The following is an 18,440-nucleotide window of genomic DNA, read 5'->3' as shown; positions in this document are numbered from 1 at the left end:
ACTGCTGTTCCGGGGTTTATTAGGATGCTGGATGTGAGCTTTGGGGTTGCACAGGATGCTGGACACTGCTGAGTGTTTGTGTGTGTGTCTGTGTGTATGTGTGTACATGCACACTTGATCTGCATTTGCTTGTTTTGTGTTCCGATTTGAAGTATGCATGTAAATTAAGTGAGAAAAAAATATGCCACTGTCTGTCAGCCTTTTTTTGTGCTTGTTGTTTCTCAAATCTTTTTCATTTAGCAGAAACTGAATCTATTTAATTTTAACTGATAAGAAACCAGAGCCCCAGAAACTGGAGAGTTTTTGTTTTATCCCTATGTGAAATAAGGCCATTTTCTTTTGTTTGCAGAAAACAAATTAGAACCAAATTAAAACTTTTATGGAGTATTACATTCAAAATGACTTAAGAATCCTGTCTAGGATTTATCTGTCTTTAACTGAAAGTAGGAATGGCCACAAAAATAACTGCTCATGACTGGTTGGTGGTTGTCTCTCTTAACAAAAGCCAGCAGAAAACATGTGGATAACCTCCTCGTTATTTTAGGCTGGCCAAAGTGCATGGAATTACTTTTTACAGTCCATAATGTCTCCCCGTCTTGTCCTCTGACTCTTTGTCCTTGCAGGCGTTCATTCGGCCATTCAGGGAGCACCACATTGATCCGACAGCGATCACTCGCCACGACTTCATTGAAACCAACGGCGACAACTGTATGATCCCCATCCTGCCTTTGGCTCACATGGCCTACAAGTTCGTCACATACACGCCAGGTAGTGCAAACATGACTGCTTTTTGTGTACTGGCAGCCAAGTACAGACACAACACAAACACTAGTTATTTATTTATTCATGAATGAGAAGAGAAAGAAGTGAAACCTGCTGTGATAACTATGGAAGAATGACCAAACCTTCAGCGTTCTGTGTCCTGTGTGAACATTTTTCTCTTTCCCATTGTTATTGCCTATGAATGAGATGTTTGGAGGTTAAAAAGGGTTTTCCACTACAAAGCAGGGATTGCTGAAGGTGTAATGGAAAAGTTAGGACTCCAACTACAGAAGTGTGTTCAACGATCCCTGGAAAGCACTTTCTCTTATAGTGTTGAGCGCTGGCCTTATGAGTGAGGGGCAGAGGGGGAGGGACGAGAGGAGGAACATCAGCAGGAGAAACACAGAAACCTCTCATTTAGGAGGTGACATATCCACCCGTCATGTCTGCACTTCAGCTGGAGCCAAAAGGTCACTGATGGGTGTACAGGAGAGGAGTTGACACCAGTTAGCTGGGTTAAGGGTGAGGTTCCTCACAGTGCCGGGGGGTTAAGCTGCTCACCAGCTTCTCTGAGTGTGCGTCTCTAGTGAGATTGTATCAGGAGCTAGCAGGGTATTTAATCAAAACACACAAAATAATCTGCCAGAAATAGGAATAAACCTGTAAATTCAGCAGCAGCCTTTGTATTACCCCCTCAGCTGAGAAATAATGATCCCCACACTGTTTGAAATATGTAAGACAATATTACAAAAGGTCATTTTGAGCTTTGCCCCACATGGTGGCAGATCTATAGGGGGTCCAACACAGGGACCTGGGAGTGACCGAGCAAGTGATCACGTTATGTCCTTGGTCAACCAAGAGTGTGTCCATCGATGCCATTGTTTATTGTTCCAGTTGTGTTACAGCAAAGATGTGTTTTTATTGTGTTGACATATTTTGTTGACATTGTATAGACACTGATAGACCTAAAGTGACAAAAGGTGCATCATGACAGGAACCAAGGTGAAAATCAAAAAAAAAAAAAAACGAATTATTGATTAATGTAACACAGACTTACAATTCTGATACACATGGAAAGGATGTAACAAATCTATAGAAAAAGTGGAGGAAAGAGGAGTAGAGGGGAAACAGAAAGGTCAGCTGCTTGCCCACAGGAGGGATCAGGGAATAAGGGGCAAGAGGTAAGGAAAGATTAAAGGGGAGGCGGCAGTAGCGAGGTCCACTTGTAGGTGACATCCACACCTGTCATGTCACACACCGCAGGGAGTCAGGAGGTCACGAGACAGAGACAGGGAGAGGTGCGTTGACATCTACACCTGTCATGTCTGCACCTTAAGAGGTCACTGCTAAGAGTTTGAGACAGAGGGTGAGAGTGCACGGAGGAGAGCGGCAGCGAGACAGGCTTGGGGCCGGGGGGGTGGGTGATGGTCATGTAGCGGTAAGATGACATCTAAACCTGTCATGTCAAGCTCCTCGTGGTGTCAAGCGGTCACCAGACAAAGGCAGAGACAGAAGTAGATGGGGAAAGCTGAAAGCAGTGAGGTGACATCTCCAACTGTCATGTCTGCACTTGAACTAGGGTCAAGAGATCGCTGTTTCAACCAAAGAGAGGGAGCAAAGGGATGGAGAGAGACAGAGAGAGGACAGCTGTAAGTCACACTTACAGAAGCACCCGAATGAATAACAACACCGAGCAGTGTGAAAGGCAGGCTGCCGACTTCGGTTTGGTTTTCAGCAGCTGGCAGATGAGATTAAATAAAGCTAAAGTTGATCTTATTCAGAAGGTGTTGGGCAGCTCAGTTACGCTTTCACCCAACATCCCTGCATGTAATTATCTCCAGAAAAGCTGCACACAGCTGCCCCTGTGTCCTGACATGTTTGTCACCTGTCAGCTCAAATCCACACTGACAACTCAAAATCCCCCCGACACCGACGACATCTTCAACTGTTTTCATGCTTTCAGGCTTACCAATTGTCTACATTTAGGACAATTTAGCAGGCAAACTCAGTGGACACAGACACTGATTATTCAGGGTTTGGTTGTTTGTTTTTTTTTTTGTTTGTTTGTTTGTTTGTTGTTTTTTTTTTTGACACGCCAGCAACCGCAGGTGCTGTTTTATTTTTATGCGGGTGGGTTGCCTCACCGTCACACCTAATGTAAATAGGTATGACGTTGGGATTGGAGATAAAAAATGAAAATATGAAAAGCTATGCCATTCACACAGGGGTGTTCTGTGATTGGTGGCTGCAGTTTGGGGTCAGGGCCTTACAGTCAAACAGCTGCTGCAGCTTACTCTGTACGGCTCTACAACTCCAACCGAGCAACAACCTGGAGTTTATTAAATCCTTGAAAATGTAGCCCAGACCATGTACTCCCACACATGGGCATTCTCCGGGTGCTTCCAGACCTGAGCTCTGGGGGTGCTCAAGTCAGACTCGAGGAGTGTCTTGCAATGGATTTCACGAAAACAATTTGTCCAAAACGTGCGTTCAATTCCAATACTAGCTAAACTTGTGTCACTCCCATCAGTCTTAGCTTTGCATACTGGCTAACACGTTAGCATGCTAGCATCAAAAGGCAAAAAGGGATGATGCCTTAAAGTCCCTTTTTTTTTTTTTTTACCTTTTCTTAAAATCCCATTTCTATTGTGCCGTGTAAAAAATCATCCTCTGCCTGTTTCACATTAAGATTAGCTTTCATCTTCTGACTTGTTACATTGGCGTAAAGAGCCAAATCACCTCTGAACCTCACATCACATTAGAGATAAACAAACTCACATTCTATGAGTGTGACTTTGCCGTCGAGTCAGTGAACTGCTCTCCCCTGTTCCCTGTCCTCCATCTTAACTCCAGCACCACCTTCATCTGAATGTCACGCAACGCCGCACAGCAGGCGTTCTGTCCAGTCCCAGGATGCCTCTGCAGGAATGATGTGCAGCTCTTTTTGAGGATGAGAAGGGAAAAGCAGTTGTTTAAATATTTAAAGGTGAGGGGTGATGATTCATAGCTACATTTTGACATCAGTGGGGATTTTACATGCTCAATAAAGAACAGACAGAATTTGTGGAGTGATTTTCTTGTGTGATGGCACACAGGATTGGAGGGGTGAAGTGTCTCACCCCTGGCTGACTGACTTAAGTTTTCTTTTTGATGCCTATGGTGCTGCGCTGATAGCGCTGTGATGAAAAACATTCCAGCGTTAAGCTATTAGTTGATGTCAGATGCTGTTGCTCGCTCAGATTTTGGTAGATTGTGATGTTAATATGTACTATTTTACATTCTCTACTAATCTTCCTTCTTATACATCTTTGTCATCTCCCCCTTTCTCCTCTGCTGCCACCCTTCCCCATCCTTCCCCATCCCCCCCAGCACACCGTTCTTCATCCTCCCCCTCAGTCTCTGCATCTCTCCAAGGCTCCTTCCAGCATCCTCTCTGTGGGAGTGCCATGCCTCCGTGCTAGCCCCCTTCATTGCACTAAACATTTTGATCAATTATTCTGTTAATTTCACTCGTTCTATCTGTGTTACTTTCTCTCCGTATAAATATGTCGTTTCCTGTCACCTTTCAGAGGCCTTGGCGGCGTCCTATCCTTGGGACTGCTACGTCTTTGCCCTGGCAGTTTTCGTGACGCTGACCAATCAGATCCATAAGTGGAGTCACTCCTACTTTGGCCTGCCGCGCTGGGTCATGCTGCTCCAGGACTGGCACCTGGTGTTGCCACGGAAACACCACCGCATCCACCACGTCTCGCCACATGAAACGTACTACTGCATCACAACAGGTGAGAACTGCTGTTACCGCAGTACAGGAGCGTAGAGCGGTTTTATACATACTGAGGCAGCGTAGTTGGTGTGATCACTGCACTGGATGGCCAATAGAAACAAGGCATCCATGCAGGCACAGAAAATAAATCTGAAAGCGGTCACTGTGGAAACTGAGATCTTTTTCAAGCCATTTCCCGAGCTGCTCTCTGTCCCAGAGACCACCCAGAGTCTCTTACCCTCCGCTCCCTTATCCGAAGCGATGCTCCTGCTTGTTTCTTAGCACTTGAGAGATTAATCTTGTTGCTGACAATGATGGACTCTTAACACAGCGTGAGCTTCTGCTTTGTAGTCACATGTCCATCAATGATCACCATCTGTCTGAAAGCCACATTGGTGTATATTTAAATGTGATCGCAGATCCACACCAGACATCGCAGAACCCGCCGGATCCAAACAAATTTATTTTGGTTTCATCTGAATGTTCTGCCGACATTTACCATGTGTTGATCATTGCTCCAATTCTAACTTGTGTTGCCTTTGTTTTAAAAGAAATGGTAAGTGTTTAAATAAGTAATCTGTAAGAATGAATAGAGCCTCTGTGTACATTGTTAAACTGTACATTCCCAAATTTTGAATATTACTTTTCTCAGTTTTCCATGAATGACAAAACTGAGAGACTGAAGCCTTAAACATGGTGTGATTTTTGAATTTAATCAGCTATTTATTTGTTTGTTAGTTTTTTTTATTTTGGGCAGCCATTTTAGATCTCCACAATTTAATCCTGTGATTCCAAAATGATTTCACGTGCAGTTCTCAGCAGATTAAAATAAAATGGCGGCCACGTCTCTGTCTTCCCGACTTCTTATAAATAACTAAAAGAAAGTGTTCTGTTTGCGTCTTTAGAGACATGAGGCCTTCGTAATAGATCCACATTCAGTATTCTGTGTGCATCTGGGTGAGAGGGAGAGAGGGAGGGAGAGAATAGAGGGAGGATACACATGGGGGACAGCTTGTACGTCACCCTGCGCCCCTGCGGACGACAGATGTGTGGGTGAGCAAGTGGGGGGCGTAGGAGAAAGGGAAAGTGTGCGCTTTATATGTGCACACACTCATACTCGTGCATCTGCATACCCGAGCATCTGTCTGTGTACTAGTCTCTTTGACCTCCTCTCTAGTTTCTAACCTGTGTGTGTGTGGTGGGAGGTGGGTTGTTGGCGGTCGGGGGGCCCACAGGGGACACTGGCGGCCCCCTGCTCCCCTAGCCTGGCTGCCTAGGCCGGGCTTGGATTCCACTGGGGCTCGCCTAGCTGCCTTTGTGTTCGCCACCGGCTGACAATCCCCATGTATATTTAATGCTAACCTGCTGTCTGTTCTAACAAATAGGACTTCACAGGCGGAGGGGGGATGGAGAACAGGGGAGAAAAGGAGGGAAGAGAATGGGGGAGTAGGAAGCAGGGATTTGGAAGAATAATAAAAAAAAAAAAAGGAGTGTGGGGCAGAAGAAGGAGAAATTGAGCGAGAGAGAAAAGGAAGAAAGAAAGATGGAAGTAAAGAACAAAATCAAACAAAAACCTCTTGCTGCTTTCTGTCTTCCAGCAGAGAGGGGGTCACTGGAGGGACACACACACATTCACACTCACATCCCCGCAGCTATAGCATGCACCCTATGCAAACACATCAGGGTTGGTGGTGTGTGAGCATGAGACAAGGGTAGGGCTAAGTACACACAGCCCGTTTGGATGTCTCTATTTGCTTCTTCTGTGTGTGTGTGTGTGTGATTTGTGTCTCTGATTTCTTCTTTTATTTCTGCCTTTGAGTGCTTGTGTTACTGATTGTGCGGGCTCACAAAAGTAAAATTTACATTTATACAGGTGCTTTACATACAAATGCATCGGTTTTGTGTGTATGGGGGAGTAATAATAGTAAAATGGCTTTTCATCTCAAATGTCCAGGGAGTGCCCAGCTGCTTCTGAAGCAGTGACGTCGGCACATATGTGGAACGTACTCAGCAAAGACGACAGCAAAACATTCCCATGTTTTCACAAGTTACTGTAGAGTCACGCATGCATTCATGTGTGCATTATGTGCATGCTTGTGTACTTCAACCTGAAGCCAGACATAGATTAATGTATGAGTCCTATAAAGTGAACAACAATACAAAAAAGCTTGTGTGTGTCTGTCTGTCTCTCTTATCATATCTCTGTCCTTCTGCCCCTCTAGTCTGGACATCATAATAAGACAGAGAAAGGTTTGCTGTGGGAAAGGAGACACCACAGTCGGAGGAAGCAAGCAAAGAGATTAAAAACTAAAAGAGACAGGAGTTAGCAAGAGCAGCTCTGGTGGGAAAAGGAGGTGCTGATGGAGGAATGATGGTGAGATACAGGTCAATATGAGCCTGTGTTCGCCGTGCAGTTGTGGTTGGAGTAGTAGGCGGGGTCACAGACAAAACAAACAGCTAAATACAGTAGAAAAAATCCCCTCAGGTGTCCCAACACTGTGGAGCGATCTGTCTAAAACACTTAGGCTCGTACATCATCGTCATCCTTCATGCCATGCCATAAAATCTAGTTAAACAAATAAACATAAATCACAAATGTACAGCCAGGTTTGATGTTGGCTTTATATAATCAAACTATTGGACTTGCAATTCAATAATTTCTCCTTTCTACTGCTCCGTCTCTGTTCTCCTCTCATTTTTCCACCTTCCTGACGTTTGTTCCACGTTTCTTTGCATCCCAGGTTGGTGTAACTATCCCCTGGACCAGCTGGGCTTTTGGAGGCAGATGGAGCGGTTGATCGAATGTGTGACAGGCCAGAAACCCCGATCAGATGACCTGGCATGGGCCAAGAAGACTGACTGATAAACACAAAAATACACAAATGGACAGACGGACGGACGGACGGATGGATGGATGGATGAAGGGATGGGGAAAAACAGAAACACGCACTCACTCACTTACTTCCAATTAACTCATGTCTCTGTGCTTGTTGCTTTTTTGCTAAAGAGCAAACATTCAAAGAAACTGTCTTCTTCAAAAAAGAAAAAAATCAAAAGGGTGGTTGACGTGATTTCTGTTTGTGTTGGTGTTTGCAATTTAACAAGCTTCGACTGTAGGAGGTGAAAACACAGCCAATCAGCTTGTAGGCCTGTTTAACCAATGAGGTGTGTTGGTGTGTAGGTGCACGAGGTTTCTGGAGGTTGGGCTCTCCAGGAGTGACACTACACACACACAGAAACACACACACACACACACACACACAAGTTTAGAAGTCAAATGTTCAGTCACTGTCTCCTTGTCTGGTGTTTTTTTTTTTTTTTTTTTTTAACGGTTGAGGTTGTTTTTTGAAAGTCCTTTCTAGAAACACCTCCATAGTCTTCAAACTCTCTGGCTGCATTTACACACAAGAAGGTGAGAATCTAATGATTGTGTGCTTTAGGTTAAGAATTTCAAAATGAGCTGTACTCCACAGAGCCAGGCAAATTAAGACTGGTGAGGACGCACATGTAAAAAGGTTTAATAACACACACACTGTAGCTTCTATGATGAATTCCCTTGCACTGATATAAACACAGTTGACTGCTGTGTTGCAGATGCTGTTCAGTTTTGTTTTGTTTTTTTGTCGACGGCACTCTGTTCATCCTACATGTGCTTTGACACACCGCAGATCTATTCTGATCCACAGTTTTCTGGTTGATTTATTTATTTATTTTCTAAAAGGTTTTTGTGGTCTGTACATGCTGTATTCCTCAAGTAAGAAAAACTCAATAACTCCCAAACATCCACATCTAACTGAGGCTACCAAGATTTAAATGTACGTTTACTTAAAAAGCTACATTTAATTTTAAATCCAGATTAGTTTTGAATTTTTACCCAAGTGATAAGCTAATTGTAGTGAAGCATTTCACGTTTTGCATTTTTAAGGCGAACTAGCAGGACTAGCAGGATTGTATCTTTCTATGTAAAGTATTCAATAAGAAGGTGTGCAGCCAGGAAAGTGACCCAGATGAACTTGTACTGGATCGATAGAGGCTACGTTTAAATTAGGTGGCAACTAGAGACCATTTTGCAATGAGAGCCCACCAGCCACCATGCTCATCATCATTTTGACCTTCTGACCCATGAGCCACGACTACATTACATCACAATGCTCAAAACCACTTGTTCAGTCATTCCTGCTGCTGAAGGTGTCTCCACCAGCAGCCAAAACCGACACAACTCTCACCTGATATGAGTAAATAGATTTAAAAAAAAATTATGGAGCAGCAGCTTTTTAGCGCTCGGAAAAGGTCAACATCCTGTTTAGGGCTAAAACGGTCCACCCACCAGCACCTCTACAGCTCGCTAACTACCAATTTTCTTAAATTTAAGAAATAAAGGAAGAAAAAGTGCCGTGCTGGCTGTTTCCCTTGCTTTCAGTTTTTGTATTAAGATGATGGAGCTGTCATTAAATGCTGCATTTTAACAGAAAGCACAGAAGCTAAACCTTTGTTGCATCTGTGGTTTGTTCTTACTGAGTCACATAGCTGCAAGAGAAGTTTTTACATGAGCGATTATTTAACTTAGTGTCCTGGAGGATGCTTGTGGCAACCTCCAAAGAGTGTACAATGAGGCCTACATGTGTAGTGAGCATTAGCATTTTCACAAAAAACCGGGCGCCTGAGGGCTGGGATCGGTTCACTGGTCATTACTTCTCATTACATTTTGCATCAACAAGAATTATTTTAATTTCATAAGCCACCAGTCCACCCTACTTAATCATGTAATTTACCAAGCTAAAGCGTGAAAATCCTCTTGTTAATTTTTGTTAGTATGCCAGTCATTCATAAACAGTTGCAGTCATATGAAATCATGTTAGAAATTTCCATTCATTGCAATGTCCACATTCTCTTATAGAGAAGAAAAAGACACCTTGAAAACTGATTTGCAACATGCTGATTGGTGCCGCTGTCTGGCCCACTGTGCTCCGTATGCGACTGCAACTGTAAATATTACACACCCAACAATGAGAAATGTGTCACAAACCTCTAAACTTAAATCAGAGTCATTGAAGAAATGCATGGCAACCGCAAAATTTTACGTCAGTCTGCTGTGTCAGCTGATGTGAAAGGGAGGAGAAAACATTGAACCAAGTTGCTTCTAGAATGCAAATAATAATAATAATAATAATAATAAATGTCTTTAGTATCTCTGATTTTAGTTTACATTTCTAAATGTGACACATGCACTTTGGTTGGCTGTTACTAGCTCTGTACTAGAAAATCTAGCTGCTTGACTTGTAGTCTTTTTTCCAGGCTGGAAATCCTTTCAGCCCTGGAAGGTCAATAAAAACAGCACTTTATTCTTTTACTTATTAATATGTCCTGCAGGCACCTGTTCACTCATGACCACACACATACAAATGAAATTACTTGCATGCACACACACACAAATATACATTTAAATCTCTTGATTGCAATCATACACAAACAGATTGACATGCACACATACTCTTTCACATATTGCGTTCTCTTTTTTTTCTCTAGCTTCATAATTTTCTATTTTTTTATGAACAGATCAAGCCTTGTATAGTTAAATTCTGACGTTCCATTTTGCGGCTCAACGCTCGCTGCTCGTCTGCCTTAATGTTTTTATCTGCTCTTTGATTTAAATAAAAGATTTATTAACTCCAAATTTTCATTTGCTGTGGTTGTCTTTACTATGAAAAATTCCAACAAATATCTCTATACAATATGTAGTTTTGATATCAGCAGCAAAATTGACAGTCAAAACATCCATTAATGTCTTAAGTGTTGGAAAGTAACAAAACCTGATGATCCAAGGATACATGCAGACAAACAAGAACATGAAATGTTGATGAGTACTTGAAGCATGTTTTTCTGTCAGGGTTAATGCTGTGGCTTGTGGTTCAAAAGTTTGGTTTGAGAGGAAATCAGCATACTGTGGTCAAATACCACTGCTGAAGCACCAGTTCCCTCTAGTGTCAGAATTCAGTCCCTGCTCCTGACTGAACGGGTCTGTAAGTCTGACATCATAACCCCCCAGATCGGTTCGCTGAGTCTCACCATCCAGAGCTAACTCGCCAGAAAGCAGAGCCCCTGTTGGGGCACATCTGCGGCAGAGCACCCTGCTGTCCCTGCTGAGAGCCAAAGGCAGGGCTAGCATCCTGGAGGAGGGAAGAGAAGGTAATTAGAAAATGGAGGAGACAAGGACAGGAAGCAAACAGAGGAGGAGGGGCAGAGGCAGATGTTGACAGGAAAGTAATGTGGAAGTTTGTCATGCATTAATTTAATAGCTTGTTTGTTTTTTGTGCGTTCCTACAGGACTGAGAGTTAGTTAGTCTAACTGGCATTACTACCACCTCCCAGTTGGATCAGTGACACAATGGCAGGAAAAATGTAGTGTTTTTAATTAGTGTCAACAGTGTTGATGTCAAGTTCTAAAAAGAGATCCTGGACATAATGTTATAGTGTCGTCTTAGCAATGGCATGATGAATGTGAAGAGAGTTACTGTAGAATACAAATGATCCCCCTTTTTTATCTACAAGGATAGCTGAGGGCCACAGTACACAACCATGTTTATGATGTTCCCTGCCAGCCATCGCATGCTCTTCTAAAATATTTGGAAACGGAGCGTGAAGGGAGAGGCTGGTTGCAATTTACAACCTCGCCATTAGATGACACTAAATCCTATAGGTTAATTATTTTACCCAGAGTTGTTGCACCACATTTCCTGACAACTGAGCCAAAAATGGTTTGAGATGTCTCACAAACAAAAATGTCGATGTCATGTTAGATCAAGGCCAGAAGCATAGAGACCACGAACCTCCATGGCAATGAGCAATTTCGGTCTGGGCCAATTGACAAATTCATCACAGGAAAAATGAACAATTACTGTTTAAAACTGGTTGAAGTGAACAAATTATGGATCATTTCCAATATTTAGATGTTGACATAGTCACACATTTTCAGCCACTTTTAGGTGCTCACTAATTTTTCTCCAGCAGAGTCACTTCTCCCAGTGCTGCAGCTATTATAACGTCGGCTAAGCGCAATATGAGAACTTTGGAAGATGAAATCTGGGTGTATGTGGTGTCTCCACGCTGTCATATTGAGCTGTGAACGTTCCTTAATGAAATATTGACTGGGAACTTAAAAAAAGTATATGAAGGAGCTACATGTTTGTGTCTCTCATGTACAGACATGCACATAGTCTCTGTTGCACCTGAGTGTTAACATGGGAAACACACAGAAAAACCAGGAAACGTGACATGTTGCTGATCTCACATGTCTTCATATAGCTCACAGTGAGAGCTCCTTTGTTATTCCCACATTACTGCCATCACTTCCACTGTTACATCCAGCACTAACAAGACTCACATGCGAGTAGACCTTCCTCTTGTTCACACACACACACACACACACACACACACACACACTCTCTCTCTGCATGGCGGTAACATATTGGAGCTCACTATGTCGATGTGCTTGGCTGATCAGTGCCTCATGCTGGCAGCTATTAAAGCTTATATTAGTAATTCTGAGACACAAGGGTTGATGACAATGGTTAGATGCAGAGAAATGAATGACTTTTGAAATGACACTTTTTATAATTTAATAATTCCTCCGGGTACTCTGTTTTCCTCCCACCGTCCAAAGACATGCATGTCTCAGTTAACTGACAACTCTGAATTGTCCGTAGGTGTGACTGTGAGTGGTTGTTGGTCTCTGTCTGTCTCTGTGTGTTGGCCTGTCCAGGGTGACCCCACCCCTCGCCCAGTGTGAGCTGGGATTGGCTCCAGCACCATCCGTGACCCGGAAACAGAACAGCGGTGGAAGATGGATGGATGGATAATTCAATAAACCTTCTCTGTCAGTGCTTCTAAACTCAGAAATATACACAATAGATTAAACACCTTTCACTTTTTAAAGAAACCCAGTGAAGTTCAGGTCAACAAAAGGGACACCTCTTGTTGTCTTTGATTAAGATTTAAATCATTCTGCAGAAGCAGTCCATTCCAGGGACTCCACTCACACCTATGGACAGTTTACATGCATGTCTTTGGACTGTGGGGGGGAGGGAAGGGAAATAATGCAAAGTGCACACAGACAGGCCGCAGTGGTGGGAATCAGCGTTTACCAACCAGGAAGTAGGATGAGTCGATGGTTTCAATGGCTTCAATCACCAGCTCAATCGTTTTTCCATAAACTCAGGCCACTTTCTGAATTGTGACCTCTCTTAGAATAAAGTTGATGATAAAGCATTACCTTTGGATCTGCTCTTCACTCCCCCTCACCTTCACCTTCTGGTTCGGAATTTGATTTCCTCTGGATCAGAAAACCAAGATGGCGACTGCCAAATGATAACAATAATAACAATAATGTACATATATAACTTTTTTTTAAACTTAATTAGACATAATTTTTAATTCGTGTAGATAATACTGACAGTAGCCAATAAAAGACATCTCGAACTGATGAACGAGGGCCGAATGATTAAGAGGACGTAACGACGCGGTGACGTCACTCAGGTGAAGGCGCCGGCCGTGATGTCCTGCTGAGAAGCAACGAGTTGGCCGCCAATCAAGCCGGTAAAACCAGGACACAGGACGACTACCCCAAATCCCGGAGGACCCCGGAGCAAACATTTGGAAAAGCTTTTAAATCCGGAGAGCTGCTGAGAGGATCCAGCTCCACTGGCTCCTGTTCACTCAGGTAAGTGCGTCACTCAGCTCCCTGTTGTGTGTTTGCTGTGAGGTGCTCACGGTTTAGCAGGGCGTCAGTGTTTTGGTAGAATGTTTTGGTGATGCTGACATAATGGTGTGAACCTTCAGGAGGAGCACTAACGCAGGAATATTCAGGTGTTTGTGTGACTGATGCTGATCACATGCTGACACGGCACGCTGGTGTTCATGAAATCAGTTTCTGACTTTCAAGTTTTCTCGTGTGGGGCCTACAGGGCCATCATCGTGTGTGTGTGTGTGTGTGTGTGTGTGTGTGTGTGTGTGTGTGTGTGTGTGTGTGTGTTCTGCTGTTGTTGCTCGCCCGCTTCAAGGTTGGAAATGTTGATTCTGAGATTCTTTTCTGCTCCAGAGTGACACCGTCAGCTCCACAAGACCTCATATCGCTTTTTTGGTTTGCTTTTGACTGGTGTGCCAATATGCATGTGGTTAAATCTCTGAGATCATCGTTCTAACAAGGATGTGCGATCAACTAAAGCTAAAGACTTTATGCATTTCACAGCTACAATACATGTATCTGCCTGGATGATTGCATGAGTATGCAGCTGTGACTATAGCTTTCATCTTCCCTGATACAAAATGGGGTGCTTGGCTCAATCTAGTTATGTTCAACAAGGTTTGACAAAAAAACGAAAGAAGAGGTGAAGTCAGGAGTGAGAGTCCTGACTCCTCTCAAATTATATCTGAAAGTGTGGTTGCAGGTGATTCTTGTCAAACAAGGTGTGAGAATCCCACAATGATTCTCATTTCAGATCAACGTGCGTTCACACCCTCCACAGAAGCTTGTTCTGTATGTGTGTATTTGTTGCAATTTTTGCATGGTGTGTTTGCATTTGTGTGTCTGAAGATTGAGTGTGTTACCTGCGGGTATTCATGCAAGTGAGAAATCCAATTATGTGGCAATAAAAACAAAGAGGCATTAGAGACTTATCAATTTTAATCTCCAGCTTCTGTCAGAATGAAACAGTCATTTGGTTTTGTTTTTGTGTTGCTTGAAAAAATTGTGCCTTCCTCAATTTTCTTTCTAGTAATTGAGTCTGTTTTCTTCAGTATAGTTTAAGAAGTACACTAGGAATGTGACAGTTTGTCCTTTTAGTACTTTCAGTACTTTCAGATTTTTCAGCTACAGGTGGGACACACGGTCTCAACCCCGTGACTTTCCAGTCACAACAAGAAAAGGCTCATGACACTGAAACATTTCTCAAAACTGCTGCAGTTTGTTGTAAACATTGTTTTCATAGGAGGCTGACATGAACTCATAAAATAGCTCGTGAAAATGGTCATTAAAGCACACTTAATTTTTTTCCCCAAAGCTTTCTTTTGTAGGCAGGTCTCTGTTTGGTAAAGCATTTTAAACACGACACCTTGGCTGCTAGAAATATCTTAGCGGCACCTAGAAGAGATGAGAGCTATCACATACTGTAAAGCTGTCACCGATGGAGGAGAGCTTAGCAGGGGAAGTTGTTGTGATGCCGCCTGCTGGTTGGATTTAAGACAGAAATGCTGCAACATGAGGCATGTTGTAGAGGTTTAACAGGCACAGAAGTGTCACCCAGCTCAAACAGAGACTTGCATGTTGTCATAGGCCACGGAAATCAGAAAGAACCAGCCAACGCTTATAACTGGAAATCTAAACCACACCTGTAAGCGTGCAGTCTATATCCTGTACTTTAGAATAAAGCATACCATATTGATTTTACTTAGAGGGCTAAACTTTTGTCTGTGAATGGCCAGTGAGGCCAATCCAGGAATGTAAGACAACAGAGAGTGACATTCAGAGACGGACAGGGTCAGTGAAAACTCCACTTCTCTGATCCGGCAGCTTGATCCAGTGGTCAAAGTGTGTTCATAAATAATAAAATCACTATTAGAACCATAATTAGTGGAAACCTCTTCCTCTTGTAAAGGGGTAGAAGCGCTAACCTCACAGCTCATTAACATGGAGGATCCTGCTAAGCCTAAAATATAAAACACCAGCTTTCAGTTTCCTTTGCTGAAAGAACAAACAGTCTTGTTTAAACAAAGGCCATGATGGATTTTAAAACAATATTCACACCTACTTCATACCCCTTTTGTTAGTATGGCACCAATTAAATTAGTCCCACATAATTGTGGCATTCAGCAGTGCAGCAGCTAAGTGTGAGGGGGGGCAGGGGTGATGTTTGGGGATCAGGATGAGGGGAGTGAAGGGGGTGGAGAGTCAGTGTGAGGATCAGGGTGGGAAACTGGGGGCGTCGCTGGCGTCCTGGGACCTGGTGATGAATAGCTGACACAGGACTACAGGGACCCAGCACTGTCAAACTGTCATACCACTCCCACTCACACACACACACTGGGAATGCTAATTAGACGTGTGTGTGTGTGACACCAATGTACCCATGTTCTTATGCTGTTGCCAACAAGACTGTAGAAAGTGCGTTTTCAGGGAGTGGATGCTTTAAACTGTGTAAGAAACGGTGGACCCTCAACCCTGTGCTCCACCAACAACTGGGTTATTACTTCAGTCTGAGACTTGAATGCCGCTCTGGTGTTTCATCGCACAAACACCTCCACACAATGTTGCTGCAAATGCTACGCAAAATTATTCATGCTTGGAATTCAGTTTTCAGATCTTCAGTCAGCTAAACTTATACCTACTATTTAAACCTCTTTCATTGCTGTAACTTCCCCTGCAGCTGTTAACCGCTCTGTTTCCTTTTTTTTTAAATTGCATTTTTGTTTAGAACTAAAACCTGCTGTGCTCAGAAGTAGCTCAGTGATCTCATGTCCTGTCTTCATCTGTAGGACAATAATTAGCATATCGTAAATCTGACAGCGAGAAAACAAAGAAAAGAAGCTGAGACAGACTTTGAAGAACTCGAGAACTAAATTTTAATTTCCACCTAAACACGGCTACTCGCTCATTTAAGGACACGATCAGCTCAGCATAGCTTTGGAACTCAAGGACGCTGCTCCAGTTGTCAGATCATTGCAGTGGACTGAATGTACATGTTTATTAAGCAGTAAATAGTTCAGCTGTCTTACGAAACCTTCACATGTACCAGATTTGGTTGAAGCTAAAGCAAAATATATACATTCACACATTGCTGTTATATTCATTAATCCTGATTTTTCATGTATTATATTTGGAAGGTTGTTCAAAATAAAATTTGTCTTGCTGGATAATATTCTGTTAGCAGCTGTGACACTGGCTTTTGAACAGAATATGCATTGTATTTTTGTAGGGACACGATGAAAAGACTCCAGGAAGTTACTGGTCCTCGCCAAGAAATGGCCAATAGTCCTCTTGTACTTATTAGATTAAACAAAATATTTTAAGCATTATGTCAACAAAACTTCGTTCAAACACCCAAATAACGCAGAAATGTACAGCTCTTTTTTTGTTGACATCCAGAATGTGCAAAAGTCCCGTGACTCTCAGTGGATTACAAACCAATAGAAAATAGTGTCATTGCGTTTGTGTCTGTATGTTAGGTGTTTAAATATTTTTTTGTGCTTTTCTCACACAAAAGCCAACAACGATTGGGAAATTATTTAAGATAGAAACATCAAGGAAGCTCACGAGTCCTGCAGCTGATGGCGTACAGTTAGAAATTATTTATATTACAAATTACATACAAGAGAGAAGATGATCAGTTATGCTGAAGCCATATTTTCTTTGTTAAATGTTACTCCATAAAAATTTGTCCCAGCATCTATACATAGTCTTTTGAAAAGCGACAAAACTTCTCATTGGCCATGATGGATGCAATAAAAACAGCCACATGCTCTGTAATAGTTTCAGGTGTTTCATTAAGGAAACTGTGTTCTTGAAGAACAGTGGGATGCCACACATCAATCGCTTCTACTTTGAAGGGATGACAAGTGCACATTTGCATCATTTGAATTTAGGAAGCAGAAGGAGAAAGCAAATGTTGCAATTCATCTGGGATTTGGAAATATCTGTGACAGATCAAGAGAGAACCAAACACATTGTGGTACTCTTCCCCTGGTTTGAATGTCCAGCAGATGGCAGCATTGCACCTCAAACTGCAAGATACAGGCATCCAACAGCAGACAGTCAGAACATGGCTCCAAATACTGTGAAATCACGCTTGATTTCTACACTCTTGTTGGATGAATACATTTCACTTTGGATTAAAAACAGTCTGTGTGGCTCAGTCTGATGCCAGTTCCACTTGTTTTAACTCGATCTGGTTTGTGTGGTTATTGTAGTTTGAATCTGACAAACTCCTCGTCTGTCCATCATCCATCTATCCCTTCCTACTTTTACCCATCTGCTCTCTCTCTCCCTCATCCATTCATCATTAATCTGGCCCAGCATTCAGCTTTCCCTTCTTCCATCATTCATCAATCTGTCTCATCTGCTGGTCTTTCTTCCTCTCCTGCAAAAAATGCATATTTGCATACAAAATTAAGCAAACCAAACTTTGAAGAGCTGGGAAAAATATATCTACTAGATTAAAAAAAGACTCTTTGCATTTTATTGCTATTTGTTGCAGTGATGTGTGTGCATCTCTGTGTTTTAATATAGCTGTAATATGATCAAATGATTTATGATTTCACAGGAACTGTGTTTCCAATCAAGTTGGTAAATGCTGAAGGTCTTTTTTTTAACATTTAATGGCATCTGGTGTTGGTTATTGCTTTTATTCTCAAACCATCCACGTGTATTTTTTCATCCAAAGAGTAATTATGTCCTTAATGTGGAAAGAGATCATCTGAATGGAAAGAAGCAGTAAAGTGTATACAGTAAAGACGCAATGAGCAAAAACAGGAGAGGAAAATGACTGAAAGGTTGAAACGAGGACTAAGAAACAAAGGAGGAAGGCGAAGACAGAGGGAAAGAGAGAGCTGTCTGTGGGCTGAAAAGATGTGGGCTGTTCTTTTATTTCCTCTGTGGGTACACAACAACAGCGCTGTCTGTCTGAAGTGCTGACACAGCAGAACTACAAGGAAACATTTTACTTACACGCACACACACACACACACACACACACTCTTCACCACACATACAGCCCATATATGTGAATGTCCACACAAACGCCAACCTGTGTCATCAAGCAGAGATGACATTAGACCATCTAGCTATGTTAAGGATATATACTTGTGTGCGTGTGTGTTTGTGTTGCCATTATCCTGGTACTGGTGGCTTGTATAGAAATGTTTAAAA

The 18,440-nt window shown here is 42.5% G+C and overlaps 1 protein-coding gene across 1 annotated transcript in view; it reads left to right on the top strand.

Moving 5' to 3' along the window:
* Positions 1 to 10,177, top strand: part of LOC115056477 (transmembrane protein 189) — a 33,585-nt gene extending 23,408 nt beyond the window's left edge. Inside the window, exons 4-6 of the mRNA XM_029522937.1 lie at positions 624 to 768; positions 4,332 to 4,544; positions 7,267 to 10,177. Of these exons, the coding sequence (XP_029378797.1) occupies positions 624 to 768; positions 4,332 to 4,544; positions 7,267 to 7,388 (480 nt within the window). The 3' untranslated portion in view covers positions 7,389 to 10,177. The remainder of the gene's footprint in view (positions 1 to 623; positions 769 to 4,331; positions 4,545 to 7,266) is intronic.
* Positions 10,178 to 18,440: the final 8,263 nt, after the last annotated feature.

This window comes from Echeneis naucrates, chromosome 16, assembly GCF_900963305.1.
Source record: "Echeneis naucrates chromosome 16, fEcheNa1.1, whole genome shotgun sequence".
In the NCBI taxonomy this organism is placed as follows: Eukaryota; Metazoa; Chordata; class Actinopteri; order Carangiformes; family Echeneidae; genus Echeneis; species Echeneis naucrates.
This window is presented reverse-complemented; position numbering and strand designations above follow the sequence as displayed.